This window comes from Macrobrachium rosenbergii, chromosome 14 (assembly GCF_040412425.1).
Source record: "Macrobrachium rosenbergii isolate ZJJX-2024 chromosome 14, ASM4041242v1, whole genome shotgun sequence".
Taxonomy (NCBI): Eukaryota; Metazoa; Arthropoda; class Malacostraca; order Decapoda; family Palaemonidae; genus Macrobrachium; species Macrobrachium rosenbergii.
The window spans coordinates 30802384-30824883 of NC_089754.1; the positions used below are offsets into that span (position 1 = coordinate 30802384).

Sequence of the window (22500 nt, forward strand, 5' to 3'; positions counted from 1 at the left end):
AATTAACTATGTATGATACCTTGTTTTACGTCGAAGCATCCTCAAATTATGTAATTTCATAAGTAAATGGCGATGGTATTGACGACCTAATGGCCACACTGGTTCTATGGAGAATAATTTAGGGAAAATGGAGCAGAAATCTCATAAATTATAGAAGCAACGATTAAAATAATTACAAATGAATCAGGAATCACCTCAGTTGTATAACTAACCATGGAAAATGCAAAATTGAATGTGAGAAAACGATGTGGGAATCAGCTACATCGAAATTCTAAAACCTTTGACTAACTTTTCTGACATAGACACAAAAATAATTGATGTACCCAAAACAAAGGCATTGTTAGGGGCCTGTGAAATTTAGCAACGTTAAATATTGCTGGTAAATTCGCTTACAGTGAAGTTTTACTTAGATTTTCAGTGGCAGTATTTTTCTAGGAGAATATTAATTAAAAATGGCTATAGCTATCGATTTATCTACCTAAATTACTTATATATATATATATATATATATATATATATATATATATATATATATATATATATATATATATATATATTATACATATATATTATATATATATACATATATATGAAAGAAATATTTTTGCTTTTTTATTCAGAAAAAGCTTCAGTCTAACATGACTTTTCCGATATTACTAACAAAAAATAGAATAACAATATTACGAAAGTATAACCAGTTACCTAAAAAAAACCCTGATATTTCATGAAAAGTCTCATTCATAATTTCCAATGAAGTTTCAGCTGAAACTCCTCTTACGATAAACGCTAAATTAACATAAAACTATTTCAATCTTTTGGGTTTCAAGAAGTTTGGGGTTTCAAGACCTATAGGTTTTAAAACACATCCAAAGACAAGTTTTTCTTAAAAAAAAAAGTTAGATTACTAATCAGAAATGAATGATTGAATTATCCTCTTTTCGATGTTAAGGGAGCTGGGGTGGGAGGGGAGTCGCCTGGAGGCTGTGCGGGGAACTTCAACGATGACAAAAGTAGTTATCCGGACTCTTTCAGCCATTGTGTTTGGCTTTTATTTATTTTTTTATTTGTATGCACAAAGCTTTTGTTGTATTAGCATTATGGCTGTTTTCATTATTATCATTTTGATAATGAGTTTATATATATATTATATATACATACATATTTGTATATATACTGTATGTATATATATATATATATATATATATATATATATATATATATATATATATATATATATATATATATATATATATATATATATATATATATATAAGGAACTTCAACGCTGACAAAAGTAATTATCTGCATTCTTTCATTCATTGTGTTTGGCTTTTGTTTAATTTTTTTTATTTGTATACAAGGTTCTTGTTGTATTAACCTATGGCTGTTTTCATTATTATTATTTTGATGATGAGTTACTATGTGTATTATACATATATATACATGCATATACTGTACATATATATAGATATATATATATGTATATATACGTTATATACATATATATATAGCAAGCACATCGTTAATATAGAATTCATTATACCTTAGAATAACTTACTTAAGTTGTATAATTTTCTTGTTGCTCAGAATACCGTGATTAAAAATTTTCAAATAATACTTTTTGTGTACAGGCAGAAATACTTTATCCCTTTTTTGTATATTTAGTCATCAGACAGCCTAATTATTTCATTTGCGGGGAAATCGTACTGCAAGTGAGGATTTCTTCATAAATATTCTGTCAAACACCGTAGAGTTTTATCTACTATTGTTCCTTTTATAATAATAATAATAATAATAATAATAATAATAATAATAATAATAATAATAATAATAATAACATTGGCACAGGGATGTAGTCACCTTACCATTCACCTTTGTTGCAAGTGCTTGATTCAAGTTTGCCTGGTCCGTGGATCGCTCTTGGCCTACGGTATTTGGGTACCAGAATCCTCTTTGGTCAAAAAGAAGGGTGTAGGGCTAGCAGCCTCATCCATAATGACATGCTGCGAAACCTGTAAAAGATATTAATAAAACGGGGTTTAAATGAAACTCATTAAACCAAAAGATGATAAAAATATTGATAAAAGTTTTATTACTAACCCTCTTTTGAGTATTGTCTTTATTTTTTACTTAACCCTGGTCATTTAGTGATAAGTACGAAAAATGAAAGTGGCATTAAACAGCAATTTTTGATGGTGACCAGTTGTCTGCTGATTATTTTGAAACCAGAACTGTAACCAAACTGATTCTTCAGTAAATGTGTATACACGAATTATTTCTTAATTTAAATCATAAGCCAGATTGTATTCATTTTAATTTTTGTTTCGGATAAAATGAAAAAATATTCTCGAAATTCACTGATACTTTGTTAGCAGGGTGGAAAAATGAATTTGAATTTAGCATTCCTCTTTTTATGAACCTCTCTCTCTCTCTCTCTCTCTCTCTCTCTCTCTCTCTCTCTCTCTCTCTCTCTCTCTCTCTCTCTCTCTTTCTTTATATATTCTTGAATTTCATTAATACTTTGATAACAGAATGGAAAGCGTAATCCTACATTTTGCATTCCTTTTTTATTCTCTCTCTCTCCCTCTCTCTCCCCTCACTGTTCGAAAGGGCTTACAAATCTATTACCGTTCTCGCCACTCACGCGAATGTTATCTTACAAAAGCAGACAGACCCCATCAGAACAGATCCGGATAATCTTTTCGAGAGAGAGAGAGAGAGAGAGAGAGAGAGAGAGAGAGAGAGAGAGAGAGAGAGAGAGAGAGAGAGAGAGAGAGAGAGAAGTGGGCATCACAATGTCCCTCCGGGTAATACGACCCCCAAAACGCTCTTCCGCCTCATTCATGCCCAACAAAAGCCACTGACCCGACACTTTTTACCCACTGTGAAAAGCTCGGCTTTGTCGCGTATCCGTAGAGTACCATCTCGGCCGTTGGGTCTTGCAACGGGATGTTGATCGCCCCTGTTTTGTTTGTGTGGGTTTTTTGTTGACAAAATCTTTATTTCGGATTTTGTATGCGTGATTACATGTTGCTGCTAGATGTGACTAGTTGGGGGTAATGTTTATAATTGGTGTTTTTATTAAATATTTAGTTTCTATTATTAAACATATTAATTCTTTATATCTGCTTTTTTCCTGAGATTGAGATTAATTCTTACAACTCTATGTTGCAGGAATGTTTATATGATGTTTTCTTTAGACATTTTATATTTCTTTTTACTTCTTCGCAAACGTTAATGCTAAGATTAAATCCATTTATCTAAGTTAACTACTTTCATGATAATATATAAAAATTAGTTGTCGAATTTTATTCAATGTCAAACTCTCATGCCATAAGGAAATGTACCAGAGTGGGAATTTGTCCTTGTAAGTAAACATACATACATACATACATACATACATACATACATACATACATACATACATACATACATACATACATACATACATACATGTGGCCCGAAGTAATACGCTGATCTTTCCTTTTGTATTTCTGCCAGACAATGCATTTAGAAACTACTAAACTTACAAATACATAAATATATAAAAATTTTTGGAAAGCTCTCTTAACAACTTGAATATTCTTTAGGGTATGTCCTTGTAATGAATATGGCTCTACAAAGTGTAATATTTGTCAAGACCTGTTTGTATTTATAGCTCCTGTGAATGTTATCCTTTGCTCTCATGAAGAAGGAGATACAGTATTTTGATATACGCACTGACTCGAGTCGATCCGGGCGTAGGTGCATCTCGTTCAGGGGTACTTTTACAAAAAGAGGAGAACTATGTAAGATTTAAAAGACATGAAGTGAGATTGACTGTTTTTGCAGTAATCATCGTGACTGGATTCTAAATCATCACTTATCATGGTATAAGAGATAAATCATCACTTATCATGGTATAAGAGAACCGGCTCCGTATCAATCCGCTCACGGGAAAAATAGAAAAATTTAGGTTCAAGAAAAAGAGGAACATTTTCCCAAGTTTATCCTCCAGAACTCTTGAAGCCAAAGGAGCGTCGGTTTCTGAGGGATAGTGCAAATGAGGGTGTTTCCAGGAATCTCTCTCTCTCTCTCTCTCTCTCTCTCTCTCTCTCTCTCTCTCTCTCTCTCTCTCTCATTGAGAGGGCTTAACACCTTGTAAAAAGCACTGTGAACGATCCACGTCGCTAAGTGGAGGTCACCTTATCCGCGACCCTTTTAACGATGGATTTTGAAGGTGGTGTTGATTTTATTGTCGTCCTTATGGTGTCACGAAACAAGGAACATTTTTCTATACTAGTACTGAGCTGAATTCACCCTTATGTGGCATTACTTCAGCAAAGATTCGTGACACTAATTTTGTACCAAATTTGAGAAAATATTAGTCTTTTGGCTAAAAACTCTGGCAGCTAGACGCTCAAATATACTCGGAAAATGTGGTTAATTTTAGTGCTAGAAACACGATTTGGAATTTGCCCCTCTTCGTCGGTTTTTTCTCTTGGGTTCAGTTCCCTTATCTTCTTCTTCAATTAGCTTTTGTTCAATACTTACGAGCTTTGTTTTTTTATATTTTAAATAGAAATACTCTCTCTCTCTCTGTCGGAGAGAGAGAGAGAGAGAGAGAGAGAGAGAGAGAGAGAGAGAGAGAGAGAGAGAGAGAATATTTCTATTCAAAATATAAAAAAAAACAAACCTAGTAAGTATCGAACAAAAGCTAATTAAAATTAAAACCTTAACAGAGAGATAGATAGATATATCGACAGAGAGAGAGAGAGAGAGAGAGAGAGAGAGAGAGAGAGAGAGTATTTCTACTTAAAATATGAAAAGCAAAACACGTAAATATTGAACAAAAGCTAATTAAAAACAAAACCTTAACAGAGAAACAGATAGATATATCGAGAGAGAGAGAGAGAGAGAGAGAGAGAGAGAGAGAGAGAGAGAGAGAGAGAGAGAGAGAGAGAGCATTTCTATTTAAAATATAAAAACAAAGCTCGTAAGTACTGAACAAAACCTAATTAAAATCAAAACCTTAACAGAGAGAGAGAGAGAGAGAGAGAGAGAGAGAGAGAGAGAGAGAGAGAGCGAGCTCAGCTATTATTCAGGAAAGGGTGGGTCGGTCTGTCGATTCGGCCTGTCGAATATCCTCTCAGAGATGACACCCGCGATAAGACTGTGTGTGTCTCTCTTTCTCTCTCTCTGTCAACACAAACACTCGATACTAGACACAACCTTTCGTGAAATTCGAGCCATGTTTAAGTCGAAGGACTCAGAGAAGAAGAAGTAGAAGAAGAAGAAGGACACATAGATTATGTGATACTTGATTTTTATCGCCGTTCTGAGCAGTCTTTAGCGATCTCAGCTACTAGTCGAGCAGGTTAGCAATGGGGACTTTTCCGATCGGTCTGTCTCTTGTATGCGCGGCTGGAATGTGCGTGTGTGTGTGTGTGTGTACGAATACTTCTTTATTGTTTTGGTATCAGGGTTCGTCTTATTTATTTGACTTTTTCAAACCTAACGTTCTTTTTATAAAATTTTTTTTACATGGATTTTTATTCCTCACCAAAAATGAGAAAAATTACTACCAGTTATCAATAAATCATTAAATTCTGTTCGAAAAATATCACTCAAGAAGGGGAAACTATAGAAACGAGTAAATAACTAAATTCCCACCATTCAAGCACTCAAGGAAACCGATTTCCAAAGATATCTTCGACATTACCGAAAAAATCGACTGGTAATTCTCTATTGATTTATGATACCATTTTCTTTGTGTATTTAAAGACCGTTTTCATTCCTCCTCAACTCTTCTTCTTCTTCTTCTTCTTCTTCTTCTTCTTCTTCTTCTTCTGAAAAATGAATAAAGACTGCTACTCACTTAAGTCACATCAAAACAGTAAAGCAGAGGGGTCAGGTGCCGAGGTCTATGAGACACAAGAAGGCACGAGAGCCACAGGATTAATATCAGTAAATCATTGTCTTGGAAAACCAAGCTATATTAAAATTCAATGCGCAGTTTCTTATCTGATTGCCTCTGCGTCAAGTTTCAGGAACATTTGTCAATAAAGTAAATCTATTTTGACTGATATTTTACTTTCAATTATGTTAATCTGTTTTTGTACTGCGAGTAAAGCGAGATGAATGATTATTCCTTGTTCATTTGTCTTTTTTTTTTTACTATTTTTACTCAGTTAGTAAAAGAATGAAATAACTAATGGATATTCTTCACACTCACCCAACACAGATATTCACGTAATCCCAGATTAAATCATGATTACAATATCATCTGCTGAAGCATATTAATTATGCTTGGCGTATGAGAGTTCATTTAAGCCTCCAGTACCAAAACATGTCATTAAAAATATAGTAAAAATTCTGATTAGTTAGCTAAAGACCCGACTGTTTAAAGAGATTTTATAAATGGGTTTAAGTATGAAATAAGGTATATATGATATATATATATATATATATATATATATATATATATATATATATATATATATATATATATATATATATATATATATATATATATTATATATATATATATATATGTAATGCCCACAGTTATGTATGCTAATTCTATGTTATTTTATGTAGCTCGATAGTCTGTTTTATATATTTTATTTCCTGGCTAAACCGTTGACGTGAAAAAGCGGATATATTTAATTTTTTGACAAAAACACTTGCAAACTGAAACACCATATCTTTCAGGTCTCAATATCATTAAAAATATAAAGCAAACAGCACCAAAATTTCAAAAGATATCGTTCACTAAAAATAAAGCCTAGAAAGATTAAACAAATTCAAGAACTGTAGCAATAATGAAGAAGAGAATGTTAAACAGAATGAATATTAAAAAAAAAATCCGTATCAGTTACCTATTCTAACATATACTCCCATAAAACAACGAAACCTAGCAGACCAAAATGACCTTAGGAAATGTGAGTCTTGGCAAAGAGATCTTTCAACGAAACGTTACTTACGGTATCAATGTACCTCATCTATCAGAGACCAACTTTACCCGACCACCCCATGGATTGAAGATCCCTCGGGCCACTCAGAGCGAAAGGTGGGCGGGTGGGTGGGTAGCAGCTACACCAGATATGCCCTTCGTAGCGAGGGGCATAATGATGCCATAAGGGTACTCGAGATGAATTGTGATTAGACGCGGCCTTGACTCCCCATCAGATGCTTAGAAGGTCACGGATTGAAAACTGCCGTTGGAATGGACAGATGTGGTGGTGGACTTGTGGCGGTGAGCCACCCTTTGTTTTTTGGCCGGTTTGTTTGTGTGTTTGTTTGTGTCCTTGTTTGGGCCCTTGTTTGGTTCCTTTGTTTGGGTGCAGACTGGCTGACAAAGAGAGGGTCCTTGGTTTCAGCATGTGGGTAAAGCTGCCGTGATATATATGTATGTATGTATATATGTATGTATATATATATATATATATATATATATATATATATATATATATATATATATATATATATATACAGTATATATATGTATGCATGTACGTATGTATGTATATCAAATCACAAGTACAGTTCACATATTGAATTCACTATACTTTGGGAAGAACTTACATCCAAAGGGAATTATAACTGATCAGTGCATCTTCCCGGGCAAAGATTCCTCCCCAATTTTCGAAGCCATATTAAAATCCAGTCGTTAATTTTCTCGCCAGATCCGGCAGTCGTGCCAAAATCCTGGTGGTAAAGTCCTTCACCAATTTTCGTTGGCATATCAAAAACCTAGTGCTAACTTTTCTTGAACAAAATTCCTCCGTTATACTAAAATCTCAAAGTCACTTTTTTTTATGTCAATTTTCAGTTTTCTGAGTCATGAGATTTTTGCTAACGATTTTCGTTTAAAATTTCGCACATTTTTTCGTCATTAATAAGATATAAAACAAGAAAAAATAAATTTTTTCTTTCGAGTCCAGTGTCATGGGTTATTGAATAAAAAAACGGATCTTATATTTGCTATTTTTGACTACCCTTTGTGAAAAGTCTTATTCCTTTTGCATTACTAAAAAAAAAAAAAACTATTGATTCAAAGTCACTTAAACTTATGAAATTCTAATTTAATGTTTTGCTAACAGATGTCATTGATTTTTCGCATGGTTGTAAAGGACGAGAGACCTGTTAATCGGTCATATACATCAAAGGAACTGAAATTTATTTATAGAAAAGGGCAGTTAGGGATATTACTAGGAGAACATACCCAAATATCGACATGCTTCTTTGAGTTGATTAGCCAGAATAAGAAATCTTCTTCCCCTTGTCATTTTGAACAACTGTTGGCTCAGGTGATATTCTTCAGAGCAATGAATTTGCCCAAGGGGTGAGGTTACAAGCTATACCTCTCTTTCCATGGTTAACACCAAGACACTTACAAATGTGATTCTACGGAAAACAGTTTCATTTTGGGCTCTGCTTTAAAACGATCCTCTGAAGACGACAAGAAAAATATTTGAGACTATTCCCTCTTACTATTGGAGGTGGTATTACAGAACCAGTCATATGAAAATTCCACTTGTTGGTTTTGCATTTTTTTTTTCTCCTTTTACGAAAAGTCTCTAATTCTCGCATTTTGAGCAGAATCTGAGACGGCAATAGCACCAGGCAGGGGAGTAGGACGGAATGTCATAAACTACGGGGAAGGGAAGGATAGATTCCCGTCCAGCATAACTGAGGTCCTTTGTTTTGCCTCCTTGTTCAAGGAAAGAACCATTGACTTACTATCCCCAAAATAATACAATAAACAGATAAATATTTTTAACCGATTTTATGGCATGGGTAACACTTAACAAGAAGTAAATGACGTTATGAAAATGTATATCTGTTATTTTGTAAAGTGAAGAAGTACGCAACATGAGAAGTATTCAGTACAGATGCATCACATTGAAGGCTGTTCTTGCTCTGAATCAGCCTACTGCATATCTCGATATTTTTTCGCACATTGTCCATTTGTATTTAAAGTAGCTACCCTTATATTAGTTTATTACAGTCAACATTTGAGCAAAGAATATTATTCCTTCAAAACTGAATTGCTAAGAGATCATAATCATGTCGAGTTTCTCTCTTAACAAGAATGTGATTACGTTTGTTATCATAAAATACCTTGATATTTCTTTGCATTAATGAAGAGGACAACAGAAGAAGTAGAAGAGAGAGAGAGAGAGAGAGAGAGAGAGAGAGAGAGAGAGAGAGAGAGAGAGAGAGAGAGAGAGAGAGAGAATGTTAAAAAATGGGCCTTATTCCTGAAAGAATCATTTGACCCAAATCTTGAAGGATGAAATGCCTTTGGCTAAAGGTACCCACAGTCCCTTTTTTGAAATAGGGGCATAGGCCTATTGTAAACCTAATTTTGATCCTATCGCCTATTTTACAACACCACTGATGGCACGGGGGGAGGCATAAATAGTTTATTTAGACCTGGGGAAAAGTGCTGTTTTCTTATTCAACTTGGGAGATTTTATATTATTTTATGAATTTCAACTCAAGTAAAAAAATGTAGTTTTTTTTATGAATGAAATACTGTTTTCGATTATAGTTACACTTCGTAGTTTGTGTTTGAGTGCGGGAATGCTATGGTAATTTTGGAGTATTTTGCTAACCTGTATTTTTCCTCTTTCAGTGGATGTACACTACGTGTTAGGTTAATGTGGATATGAGCTGAAAAATTTCAGTTTTATAAATTTGTTGAACATTTGTGAAAAACTGTATCAACAGACACAGAATTGTTTAAAAAAAATATTATTTTAGAAATTCCTTGATTTGTGATGAGTCATTAAACTTTTTTTTAAACAGTCACTGAAGTAAACTTACTATGCTAAGAATATATTTGCCATTGTCTGTGTTTACTAAAATGACGCCACAGAAATATAATAAAAGAATTGTTCTCTCATTGACCTCCATGCCACTTAATAATTTAAATGTCAAGGTCACGTCGATCTAAATATACTCTCAGTGCGTAGTTTAATTAATAAAGAGAAAAGAAATCATTTTTGTGAGAAATTGAAAAGAAAATAGAAGGATTTTATAATTTTTGCTTACTTCATCAATATGGCGGAATCCAGCTACATAAGAACTCGTCCAATACGAGAATATTTCCATCCGTGACGTCACGTCTACCACCCGAAAAGAAAGGATCTTAAGTCGTCAGCATTATTCGTATACATAACCCTGATTGGATAAAATATGCTTCTCCTCTGTTACGTCATCCCATCCTGAAACCATCATTGGTTGAACATGAAGAGTCTCTACCATTACGTCATAACCTACGTCATCATCTTGGCCACCATCAATTCTCATACTCATATCAGGTATGTGGTGTCAAGACTTTTCAATGACTTTGGCGGGTACATGTGTCTTTCAAGTCTTTGTTTTCTCCTTTCTTGTGTAGTTTATATAGTGTATTGTGCATTATGTCCTACCATAATCTGGCACGTACACACACATACACACACTCACACTCAAACACACGCACACACACAATATATGTCTATCTATATATATATGTTCGTGTGTGTGTGCATGTGTGAGTGTGTGTGTGTGTGTATATGTGAGTGTGTGTATGCATGTTCTGCGCATAAACTGTGCTGAGTTGATTACGACTTACGATTTATATGCAAATCAAGGTAAGTGAATAAACGTCTGCACTATTATGTATTAAGTATAAAAGGCATAAGAAACATATTCTGCTTTACAGTAAGGTAAAAACCTCATTTGTTTATACAGTCAGTTCAAACTAACAGAAGGTACTTTGTAATTACATATAAAATTATAAACTTGTGAAATTTCTGTTGCGTTGTACTTCAAAAGGAATGTTGAGTCTATAGTACATGAGTTATTAGACCATTTGTTTATGTGAGTGTAAGTGTAACATACACACACATACACATATTGTGTGTTTGTATATATATATATATATATATATATATATATATATATATATATATATATATATATATATATATATATATATATATATACATACATACATACACACAAGTGTTTAGCTGGAAGATAAAAAAAGCCTTCAATAAGAATCTGAAACTTTCCATTTTCTGTTAACCTTCGTAGCCTAGACCAATGCGTATTCGATAGGCCATATTTGGCCCGAACGCTTTTAACTGCTTATCTACAAGTACCCCGAATCGTGAATGCATATTCATTGGCAACTTTTATCTGCATATACATGCACGTAGTTGCCAACCTCGCCGTGCATCTGTATCGTGCATAGGAGAGTTACCAATCCGTGCTTAATTTATCTCTCTTCACAAGAGAAGGATTCGTCTGGCCGTAACATGCCAGCGCAGATATGTCGTTCTTGCGCATGCGTGCGTGCAAGTATGCCCGGGACAAACCTCGGTCTGAATGTTAATTAAATCGATGCCTTTTGTACGAGACTGGGTCTCGGAAATGACAGAAGAGCATCGGTCGACAACAGAAGGTAACAGTGACTGAGGAAGCTGGTTGTTTTTTGTTGACAGAACGGAAAGATACTTGAGGGAATATGACAATAGATTTTCCATTGTGATATAGAAAACGGATCCCGTTGCGATATAGAAAATGGAACTTGTGGCTGTTTTATGTTACTTTAAAAAGTCAGGTTATTCAATCTGCATTTTTTTAGTGGCTGCTGCATACTGATATCTTCATTTTCTTCCTTATCTGGTGCTGATCATTGCTTTTATGTGCTTTAATTATATTTTCCTCTTCTATAAATTCCTTTCTTATTTTTCTTACAAACATTATACTCTGTAATAATAATAATAATAATAATAATAATAATAATAATAATAATAATAATAATTATAATAATAATGCTTATGTTTTTATGTGTAAGCATTTAAAGGTGTATGCATACAAGATGTATATATTAAAGAGAGAGAGAGAGAGAGAGAGAGAGAGAGAGAGAGAGAGAGAGAGAGAGAGAGAGAATGTGGGCTAAAGGCTGTACATCAGGATATATTTCATAAACAATTTCCTGTTGTCAGCTGAGATCGTCGCGTATCAATCAGCATCACAATTGAGCGATTTCGGGTGAAATCGGATAATTTATTCCTAGATATGACCTTTTCCGGCCCCTCCCTAAAATGAGAGAGAGAGAGAGAGAGAGAGAGAGAGAGAGAGAGAGAGAAGAGGGGGGACATTTTAGTACGCTTCAAGATTGAACAATAATTACAGAGAGAGAGAGAGAGAGAGAGAGAGAGAGAGAGAGAGAGAGAGAGAGAGAGAGAGAGAGAGATATCTTGATTTTCATCACTATTTTTTTAATTGTGAACTAGATTCATGACTAAAACATGAAACAGAAAACTAGATTCATGACTAAAACATGAAACAGAAAATCTTCTGTTTTATAATAATCCTTCCTTCTATTGCTTTCTCTACTACTTTACCGCGCCTTTCTCTACGTAAATTATTGCTCTCTTTTTTCTTTCATGTTTTTCGTTTTATCATCCTACTCTGTCACTCGCTCTCTTCCGTATTTTGTTGCTCTGTTTTTGGATTTTATTTTTCTTCTTGCTTCTTCCTCTTCTCTTCCTTACTTATTGCGCCCTCTCTAACGCATTTACGCCGCAAACACAAACACACATTTAATCCAGACTTTCTCTCTAGACTTCAGCTCTGACACAAAGTTAAAACTTCGATGAGTTTCCGGTGCGTCGTGTTTATTTTACAATAAACAGATTGCAAACAGGCCAAAAAACACTTGCGCTGGGTAAACAGGCAGTGCTTTGAAGCCGAGACGAAACCGAACACTTCAAGTAATTTGTGAAAATAGAAAGTTCTGAGACTTTGCTTGTTTTAGACAGAAACTTACCTGGTGACAGGTAGCGGCAGGTTAATTACTTGGTATGTTACCTTTATGAAATGGAGGAGTCTTAAGATTTTTGTCCATAGTTACGTTACATTTTCCTCATTCATATCAAGTTTGTTTGCTAAGACAACAACAATCTCACTCTGGATTATAACAAGTCTATTTTATGCATTAAAATAGCAGGAATTAGGATATATACATGCTTCTGATATTTCCCTTCGTTTATCGCCAATTTTGTCTTATTCTAATTACTTAAATGGTCTACCATTTATTCTGTCTCCCTGTTTTCAAAAGGGGTATATGGGAAAATTGCAAAATCTAGTGAATTTAGTGAAAAAATTAAATTATTCAAAGGAAACGGAGTGACTGTGAACGTCTTTCCTACAACATTCAATGATGCAATCCCTTTTTGAGAGAGAGAGAGAGAGAGAGAGAGAGAGAGAGAGAGAGAGAGAGAGAGAGAGACTTGCTTTAATTATATCTCTTATTTGTTCTACAGTCTCTCGGCCCTCAATGAAAAACAAAAGCAAGCCGTGAGTTAAGCTGGGGGCGGGGGGGAAGGGGTATGTTGAAGCGCCTTCCATTGGGAGCAAAACACACGCATGCGCAGCTCCTTTTTTCAGCCGAACAATTGAACACGACCTTTTGATATAAATAACGCCCTCAGATGATATCACAGCTGAAAGCCAGCAAGTCAGTCGTATCGTATTTCAAGCTAGTTATGAATACCCTGTTCCCTCCATTTGTTCCTCCTTCTCTCTCTCTCTCTCTCTCTCTCTCTCTCTCTCTCTCTCTGGTTACCCCTCCCCCTCTTTCTCTATCTAATTATCTGACTTTGGGTAATGACAACTTACGTAAATCTGTTTGTTCAGGAATGTTGGTCTAATCCATGCTTACCTTTTTTTCTATTTTTTCATTTTGTTGTTTATCTCTCTTTGTCTATCCTCTTTTCTTTGTCTCCCTTTGTCCCAGGCATTATCACATTCCCAAATGTAATGAAAGAGCGAGAAGATAATACAATCGTTTCTTATTAGACTGATCTCGTAATTAGTAGCTGCCATCTTCAAACGGATTCCATTCCTTATTGAGTTGATTTATGAATAAAAAGCTGTTTCGTACTTACGTCAAATGAATTTACGTTAAGTTGAAAAGTGAAAAGTGAATTAATTTATATTAAATGAGATTTTCTTTTTTTTAATTTGTAGGAATGAAGGTCAAGAGTATAAAAACAAATAAAAGGAGATTTTGTTTCATAGTAGTTTGCGCTTCTGTTTGTCTGTCTGTCTGTCTATTGCTTGTACGTCTGCCTTCTTTATATATATATATATATATATATATATATATATATATATATATATATATATATATATATATATATATATATATATATATATATATATGCGTGTGTGTGTGTCCTGGCCCGCACGTACAGCACTGCCTGTGCGAGAACATAAATACATCAACGTTGACATTAGCGAACAGAGATAAAATCTAGACGTGTGTAAAACATCTACCTGGGAAAAAGTGACATTGGATCAGGTATTAATAGATTAAAAAGGCATGAGACGGAAATACCGCCTTACCGCACAGAGAGAGAGAGAGAGAGAGAGAGAGAGAGAGAGAGAGAGAGAGAGAGAGAGAGAGAAGAGAGGGGTGAGGTAATATGTAGAAGATAATAGATTAGAGAAATGGAAAGCCTTAGGTATTTTGGGAAAATAAAGGGGTTAGCCAAATTTGGAACTTTTGTCAGATCGATATAGTAAAGAGAGGGATAGAGGAGAAATAGATTGAAAGATTCTCTCTCTCTCTCTCTCTCTCTCTCTCTCTCTCTCTCTCCTCCCCCATTTATCTATCTCTATCTATCTATATATATATATGTATATAAATATACAGTATATATAAACACACACATTATATATATACATATATATACTGTAAAGTATATATATATATATATATATATATATATATATATATATATATATATATATATATATATATATATATATATATATAGAGAGAGAGAGAGAGAGAGAGAGAGAGAGAGAGAGAGAGAGAGAGAGAGAGAGAGAGAGAGAGAGAGAGAGAGAGAGAGACTTAATACTAATAATGGAATGCACCCTCTGAAAAAACAACAAAAAGAGTAAATTTAAGGAAAAACCTGATTTGCTGATCGTATATACACAGCCATTCCGAGAAAAGAAAAAAAAAGCACAAACATGAAAATGACATTATATCTGATCACGTGACGAGCAAAGATGGAGGAGTCCGGAGAAAAGGAAACTGGTTCGAGCTGGAATAAAGAAGAAGAAGAAGAAGAAGAAGAAGAAGAAGAAGAAGAAGAAGAAGAAGAAGAAGAAGAAGGAGAAGGAAATGATTTAGTGGGTTGCAAAAATACAAGAAATCAGCAGACATACAACAGCCGAATTTAAACGGTATATAAACATAAACATACTCTCAGCAGCCTTTAGCAGTATTTATTTGTACGCAGCTACAGCAACAACAATGGAAAAGATACAACTACAGAATACAACAAATAAACAACAACAACATCTTTGAAGAAAAGCATGCGTCATCATCATCATTATGGTCATAGTGACTAACCCCCAAGGTACACAACTTTAGACTATTATGATAAGCTCATTAAAGTCCATAATTAATGATTAATAAGTCGCACGAATAACTCGACCGCAGTTGATTGGAATGCTGCACCTGGGGTTCTTCCCCAGCATCTTTCCTCACCTTCCCCAGCAACTTCTCTCATCTCCCCCCGCATTCTCCCTCATCTTCTCTAGATTTTTTCCCGTATCTTCCCTAGTATCCTCCCTCATCCCAACATCTTTCCTTATCTCCCCTAGCGTCCTCCCTTATCTCCCCTAGCGTCCTCCGTTATCTCCCCTAGCATCCTCCCTCAGCTCCTTAGCATCCCCCATGATCTCCCTAGCATTCTCCCTCATCTCCCCAGTATTTTTCCTCATCTTCCCTAGCATCCTCCCTTCTCTCTCCCATATTTCTCCCTTAATCTCCCCTAGCATCCTAAGCATCATCCCTTATCACCCCCCCAACCATCATCCTCCTTACTCCCCCCCCCACACCAGCATCCTCATCTCCAGCTCATCCTCCTGCCACCTTACACAATCCCTCTCATCGTCCCAGGTGGCTTTCATTTCACCAGGTGTGCGTGTGTGCGTACGTGTGTATGTGTGTATGTGTATGTGTGTGTATATTTATGTGCACGTATAACCCTATGCGCATGTCCGCATTCATTTATGTGGCATTCTCTTTTGTGAATGCTTTGTTTTTTTCCCTGAGATTTCCCACAAGAGATTAATGGTCGTTTCTGGGAACTGAATAATAGATTTTATTTATATATGTCAGGTTCTTGTTCACGCTTTGTTAAATATTTGTTTTGTTTTCAGGGCCGAGAAAGAGGTTTTTCTGTCTGTCTCTCTCGTATGTATGTATGTATGTATGTATGTATGTATGTATGTATGTATGTATGTATGTATGTATGTATGTATGTTAGGAAGATTACAGGCTTACAAGCAGCTAATTATACTCGGATATTATTCAATACATATACGTATATGTATACCACCGCCATGAAGTAACTGTAAATGTAAATAATAATAATAATAATAATAATAATAATAATAATAATAATAGAGAGAGAGAGAGAGAGAGAGAGAGAGAGAGAGAGAGAGAGAGAGAATGGAGTTGTGGATATGTAACATATCCACTGAAACTGGTACGCATGTATAGCTATAAGGACGCGCCAGTGCGTGAATGCACATACATAGGCTATGAGTGCGCGCGCGTGTACGTGTGTGTCTCAGTAATCATCTGGATGCAAAAGGCGATGGGGGGAGGGGGACTGCTGAGAGGGGCTTCAGGGAATGGGGTGTGTTAATTACTGGTATTGGGGAGCGAAAGGTGAGCATTCCTGTATTATAAAAGCGCAGGTATATAATCGAGATGGAATGTACAGTTAAGTCTGATGTTGCAATTAAAGTTTGTTCTTGGTCTGAGGTTTATGTCGATAATTATATAATAGATGAGAAGATAAGGAAAAGAATAAATGAGAATAAACGAAGTAGTATGTGCGAAAAAAGGAATTGAAAAATATAACGCAATCAAGTCAAATCGAGTTCAAGCAACGAGGACAAAGAGAACATAAATTAATAATATGGACGAAGGGGAAAAAAGAGAAGTAGGAAAAGGAAGAGAGATACAAGAGAAAATGGAAATTCGGGTGGAAACACAGCAAGGCCTAGATAAAGGGACGAAGGAACGTTTGAATAAATATGAAGAAAATGTAAAGAAATGAAAAGAAATATTAGCAAGCCTCACAGATCTTTAGACCGTAAAATTAAAATTATTTTGAAAAATTCTAAGAAATATCACAAGACAAGCACAGGAAGCATTCCGGAAGGAGAAAATATAAAACATATAAAATATTCTTTAAAATGACTTTGACAAACCTCCCAGATATCCTCTAATAAGTAAAAACATATGGAAAATATCATAAAGGCAATTTATTTGAATAACAAATTTCGGCAGGATAAAAAAATTTAGAAAGAGTTCTTACACGTAAGCTGAAAAAACTATATATATATATATATATATATATATATATATATATATATATATATATATATATATATATATATATATATATGTGTGTGTGTGTGTGTGTGTGTGTGTATGTGTGTGTATACATATATATACACACATATATATAATGTATAAGTATATATTTATATGTATCCCCTATTATTCAGATTTTCATTAATTCTCATCTTCTCCCGTTACGTCACAGTAACTTGCTAGTTAAAGCTCATTTAAGCAGCTAAATAATAATAATAATAATAATAATAATAATAATAATAATAATAATAATAATAATAATAACTGATCAGACCAGCGGCCGAACTCAAATTCCACTGAGACCCAAAAAATCCATTTTGGCCACTAAAGTTTACTTGGCGTAATGTGCTGAGGTAGATATACATTCTTCTGTGGCAGCGCTGACCATTAATTGGTCAGTATTAGCATATAGATGAAGCTGTGAGACAGGGAGAGAGAGAGAGAGAGAGAGAGAGAGAGAGAGAGAGAGAGAGAGAGAGAGAGAGAGGTGATAAGTGATCAGGGACGGTAGGCAGAGGGAAGAACTTTGTAGTAAAGTGAAAGATTGATTGATTAGGAGAGAGAGAGAGAGAGAGAGAGAGAGAGAGAGAGAGAGATAGTAACACTGAATTAAAGTGAATGGCTGATTGACTGAAAGGGTAAAAATGTTTAGTTTTATAAGATAGGGATGCGTGTGCGTGAGAGAGAGAGAGAGAGAGAGAGAGAGAGAGAGAGAGAGAGAGAGAGAGAGAGAGAGAGAGAGAGAGAGATTTCATATGTGTCAAGTGTTGCTATTCTTCACCAAAGCCTGTTATAAAAAGACCTACTTTATTTGTTGTGAGTGGGTTATTGATAGTGATATTAGAGTGTGCCCCCCTAGGAGGGGCTAATGAGGGGAAGGGAGGGGGGGTCGGATTACCCCGTGATAATGACCCCTAAATTATGACTTCATCCCGACGAGGAGAAGCAGCGGGGAATAGCAAATGGGCCACAAATGGGCCCAGGGAGGGAGGTAGGACCAAAGACCCCCAGTTTTCGGGTGTTTTCGTCCTCATCCGCCGATAACCCACGCCCAGGTAATAAACGTTTAGGGGAAAAGGTGTGTAAGGGGCAGGGGGCGGGTGGGGGAAGTGACTTGTGATGAAATGACTGTATTTAGGGATGCAGGGAAAACTCGAAGAACTGGTTAATGGATTAAGTCAGAATGAGTTTCAGGTAAAAATTAAAAAAAAATTTTATTCATGAATCTTTTTCTTTCTTTCATTTAAATTTTTCAGGTTTTTATGCAAATGGCAAAATATGGCTTGCGTAATACAAGTAGAAATTAAACTGGTTTTTCTCACTGTTTTCTTTCTAGTTGTTCAGGTTTTATGTTAATAATGAAGGAGTAAATATGAATGTAGTTGGGACCTGATTGTGCTGATCGCCCCTTTCTATCTTTCTTCCAACTTCTCTTTCTTTTTTGACGTCTTTCTTCCAACAGTCCTTTCGTTTAACAATTTTCTTCCAATGTCCTTTTTTGTACTCTTTTTTTCCAGTGTCCCTTTTGCTTATTGCTTTCTTTCATTAGCCTGCTTTTTGAAAATGTTTTTCTTCCTTTGCCCTTTTCTTTTTACATCTTTCTTCCAAAACCCCGTTCTACTTTCAATACCGTTTTTGTTTATGTCTTTATTATTCTAATATCCCGTTTGTTTGTCTTTCTCCCAATTATCTGCTTTTTAAAATTTTTTTATTCCAATGCTCTCGCTTTTTACTTTTTCCATCCTCCTCCAACTCCCCTTTCTATTCGTTTTTCTTCCAAAGGTCTTCATGTCAAGACCCTTTTGTTTATGTCTTTCTTCCAATAATCCACTTTTTAAACGTCTTCCTGCAAGCGTCCATTTCTTTTCACACCTTTCCTCCAACGACCTTTTCTTTTTATGTCTGTATGCCAAAGGTCTTTCTTTCAAGACCTTTTGTTTATGTTTTTCTTTTAAACTTCTTCCTGCCAGCGCCTCTTTCTTTTCACGCTTTTCGTCCAACGTCCTCTTCTTTTTACGTCTTCCTGCCAATGCTGCTCTCGTTTTACCTCCTTTTTTCAACTCCTCTTTCTTTTAACACCTTTCTTCCAACACCCTCCCTTTTTTTTTTTTACCTATTTGCTAATTGACTGAAGTAGATTTATTTGCCATTGTAAATTACAGAAGTCAGGTCACAGGTTACCTCGGGTCTCCAGTGTTGGTCGTGGGTACCTATTCCATATTCTTACATCTTGAGCTGTGTTATATTCTTGGGTTTGGGTTTCTTTATTTATTTATTTATGGTTGTAATTGTCTAGTTATTATCTTATTCTTTGTTCTGTTCTTTCTACTCTTAGTTCCTCAGAATTTTATTTTCTGAGCATGTACCTTTTGTCCATGACAATTGAATTCAATAACTGACAGTGATGAAAAACAAGGATTTAGTTATGAAGAAATATAAGTAAGAGAGAGAGAGAGAGAGAGAGAGAGAGAGAGAGAGAGAGAGAGAGAGAGAGAGAGTACATAAGGCGGCTTAAGATGCAATGAGGGTGGGTCTTGCAAGTACAGAGTGGAGACATTAAAAGGAAAAAGATAGAAAAAAAGAGAACAGAATGAGAGAGAGAGAGAGAGAGAGAGAGAGAGAGAGAGAGAGAGAGAGAGAGAGAGCAGTTATACCACCGAAGCTCATTCATTTGTGGACTTGTTTTTACCGCTGGAACATGTTTATTATATTTTAAGAGCAAGAGGTCCCGCTTGACTTCAGCAGTTTGTGGTCAAGGATCGATGGTTTTCGTCGGCGTCTGGGTCCTTTGTCTTGAGGGGAATGAGGTAGGAGGAGGACTTTGCGCTATTCACCGCTACTGAAGGATGATGAGGAGGAGGAGAAGGAGTAGGATTAGGAGGAGGAGGGAATGAGGGAGTCCTAGGAAGGAGCGAGAGAAGAGGAAGAGGCTTGGCCTTTCAAAGCTCCCGTGGCTGCAGCGTGGGAGGTCGCTTCCATTATGTGTCCAAATCTGTCGTTTTGTTCTTCAGCGTCTTGTGTGTGCTCGTGTGTGTGTGTGTGTGTGTGTCTGTGTCTGTCTGTCTCTCCTTCAGACGGCCGATGATTTATAACAGAGGTTAATGTTCTTATGTTTGTTCTTCGTTATTTGTTCGTCTGTTGAGACAAGCTCGCGCGTTTGTCGTAACTCTGTACATGCGATGATGTGAGGTCTGTTCATGTTCTTTGCTTTTATTCATCAATTTGTTTGCAATTTTATCACAGTATGCGACTTAACTAAAATCATCTTCTGCTGTCCTTACGTCAGCTTCCTTTTGCTTTATTTTATTATGCCTTTTGAGTTTTCTTTGTTCTTCAAGACCATTTTCCTCAAGAACCACCGAAGAACTTTTTCGTAACCCTCCAGAAGGATGCACATATCATCACGGATATATGGAGTCTTCGTCTGTTAATTTTCGATACAAAAAGTCCCAACTCATCCTGTCGAGGGTCAGTTTTTGAGAAAACTGCACAGACAGACTGCTGCCAAGGACCCCTCCCCCCGCCCCTCCACCCAGTTCATTTACCCCCAGGACCCATCATGCCCCTTCCGCTAACCAAGGAGGACTTACGCAGCCTAATGAATGGAGGACCTCTCGAGATGACTCATGCAAAAACCCGCGAAATGAATAAACATGAGGGCATAAAAGACTCATGAAACACTCCCATGTGGAAAGAGAAAAACAAAGGGGGTATGCAATAAACCCCGAGAAGGACTCTCGGAATAAGCCCAGAGAGGATTTTCCAGTCACATGCATTGGCGTCACATGTGTGTGCTCAGGTTCCTCTTTGACAAAGAGCATTAAACTCCCCTGGGTACCTCCTGGGTACCTCGTCGAGCGAGCGGTCTTGTTGGGCTCGGCAAGGGCCCTTGCACCGAGTGTACCTGACAAACGGTGGGCTCATTTGACACCCTATTAACCTTTTAAGCTGCGCTGGGTTTCTTTGTATGAGCCTTCGGAGGATGGGCCTGTAATAGTTCTCTCTCCTTTTGGGGGAATTTAAACCCCAGTGGCAAGATAAAAGTTGCAACAAGAGTTGTAGTGTCAACAGTCCGCAACTATTTTTCTTCTGGGGAATTCAAGTTGCAAGGCAAAATAAAAGTTGCAACAAAAGTTGCAATGACAACTGGTCCGTATCTCTTTCCCGTTTGGGGAGTCAAGTTGCAGTTTACAAAATTAAAGTCATGAAAGTTGCAATGACAACGGGTCTACAACTCTTCTTTTTGGGAATTCAAGTTGTAATGGCAAAAGTAAAGTTGCAAAAGTTGCAATGACAAAAGGCCTGCAACTCTTTTCCTGCTGGGGAATTCAAGCTGCAGTTGCAAAACTAAAGTTGCGAAAGTTGAATGCCAACAATCTAGAACTCTTTTACTTTTGGGAATTCAAGCTGGAGTGGCAAAATTAAAGTTGCAAAAGTTGCAGTGACAAAGGGTCTGCAACTCTTTTACTTTTGAGGACTCACGCTGTAGTGGCAAGATAAAAATGTCAAAAGTTGCAGTAACAACAGGACTGCATCTCTTTTCCTTTAGGAGATTCAAGTTGCAGTGGAAGAAGTAAAGTTGCAATGATAATATTTGTGGGAATTATTATTATTGCTTTTGTACAATGACCAAATCCGGATTTATTACAACAGTAAAATTTCCTGGAAAGCAAGTCTCTGTTTATGGTGTTAATTTTAATGAGTCATTACACTGGTTAATTACACTAGTTCAAGGCCTCAGTTTACAGACACATAACATGCTTTGATTCTTTAAGTTTCAAGAACAAAATCAAAAGTTCTGGTGTTTAAAATAACTTTTAAAGAGTATTCGTAATTTGATTGTAAAAGAGGCAAATGTAGGTGCAATTGTTGTTGTTAACATATTTATGTTATTCATATTGTTATTATTATTAGCATTATTCATCACACGAAACTAAAGCATTTAAAAAAACTCATAATTACAGTTATTAATTAGATATATTTCTTCCTATTGTCTTATCAGTAAAAGGCATATTATTATTATTATTATTATTATTATTATT

At 35.8% G+C, this 22500-nt stretch overlaps 1 protein-coding gene across 1 annotated transcript in view; it reads left to right on the plus strand.

Annotated features, from left to right (window-relative positions):
• Wnt2 (Wnt oncogene analog 2) overlaps positions 1-22500 on the plus strand; it is an 86924-nt gene that overhangs the window by 5895 nt on the left and 58529 nt on the right. The window contains exon 2 of the mRNA XM_067116276.1: positions 9623-10310. Coding sequence (XP_066972377.1) covers positions 10237-10310 — 74 coding nt within the window. The 5' untranslated portion in view covers positions 9623-10236. The remainder of the gene's footprint in view (positions 1-9622; positions 10311-22500) is intronic.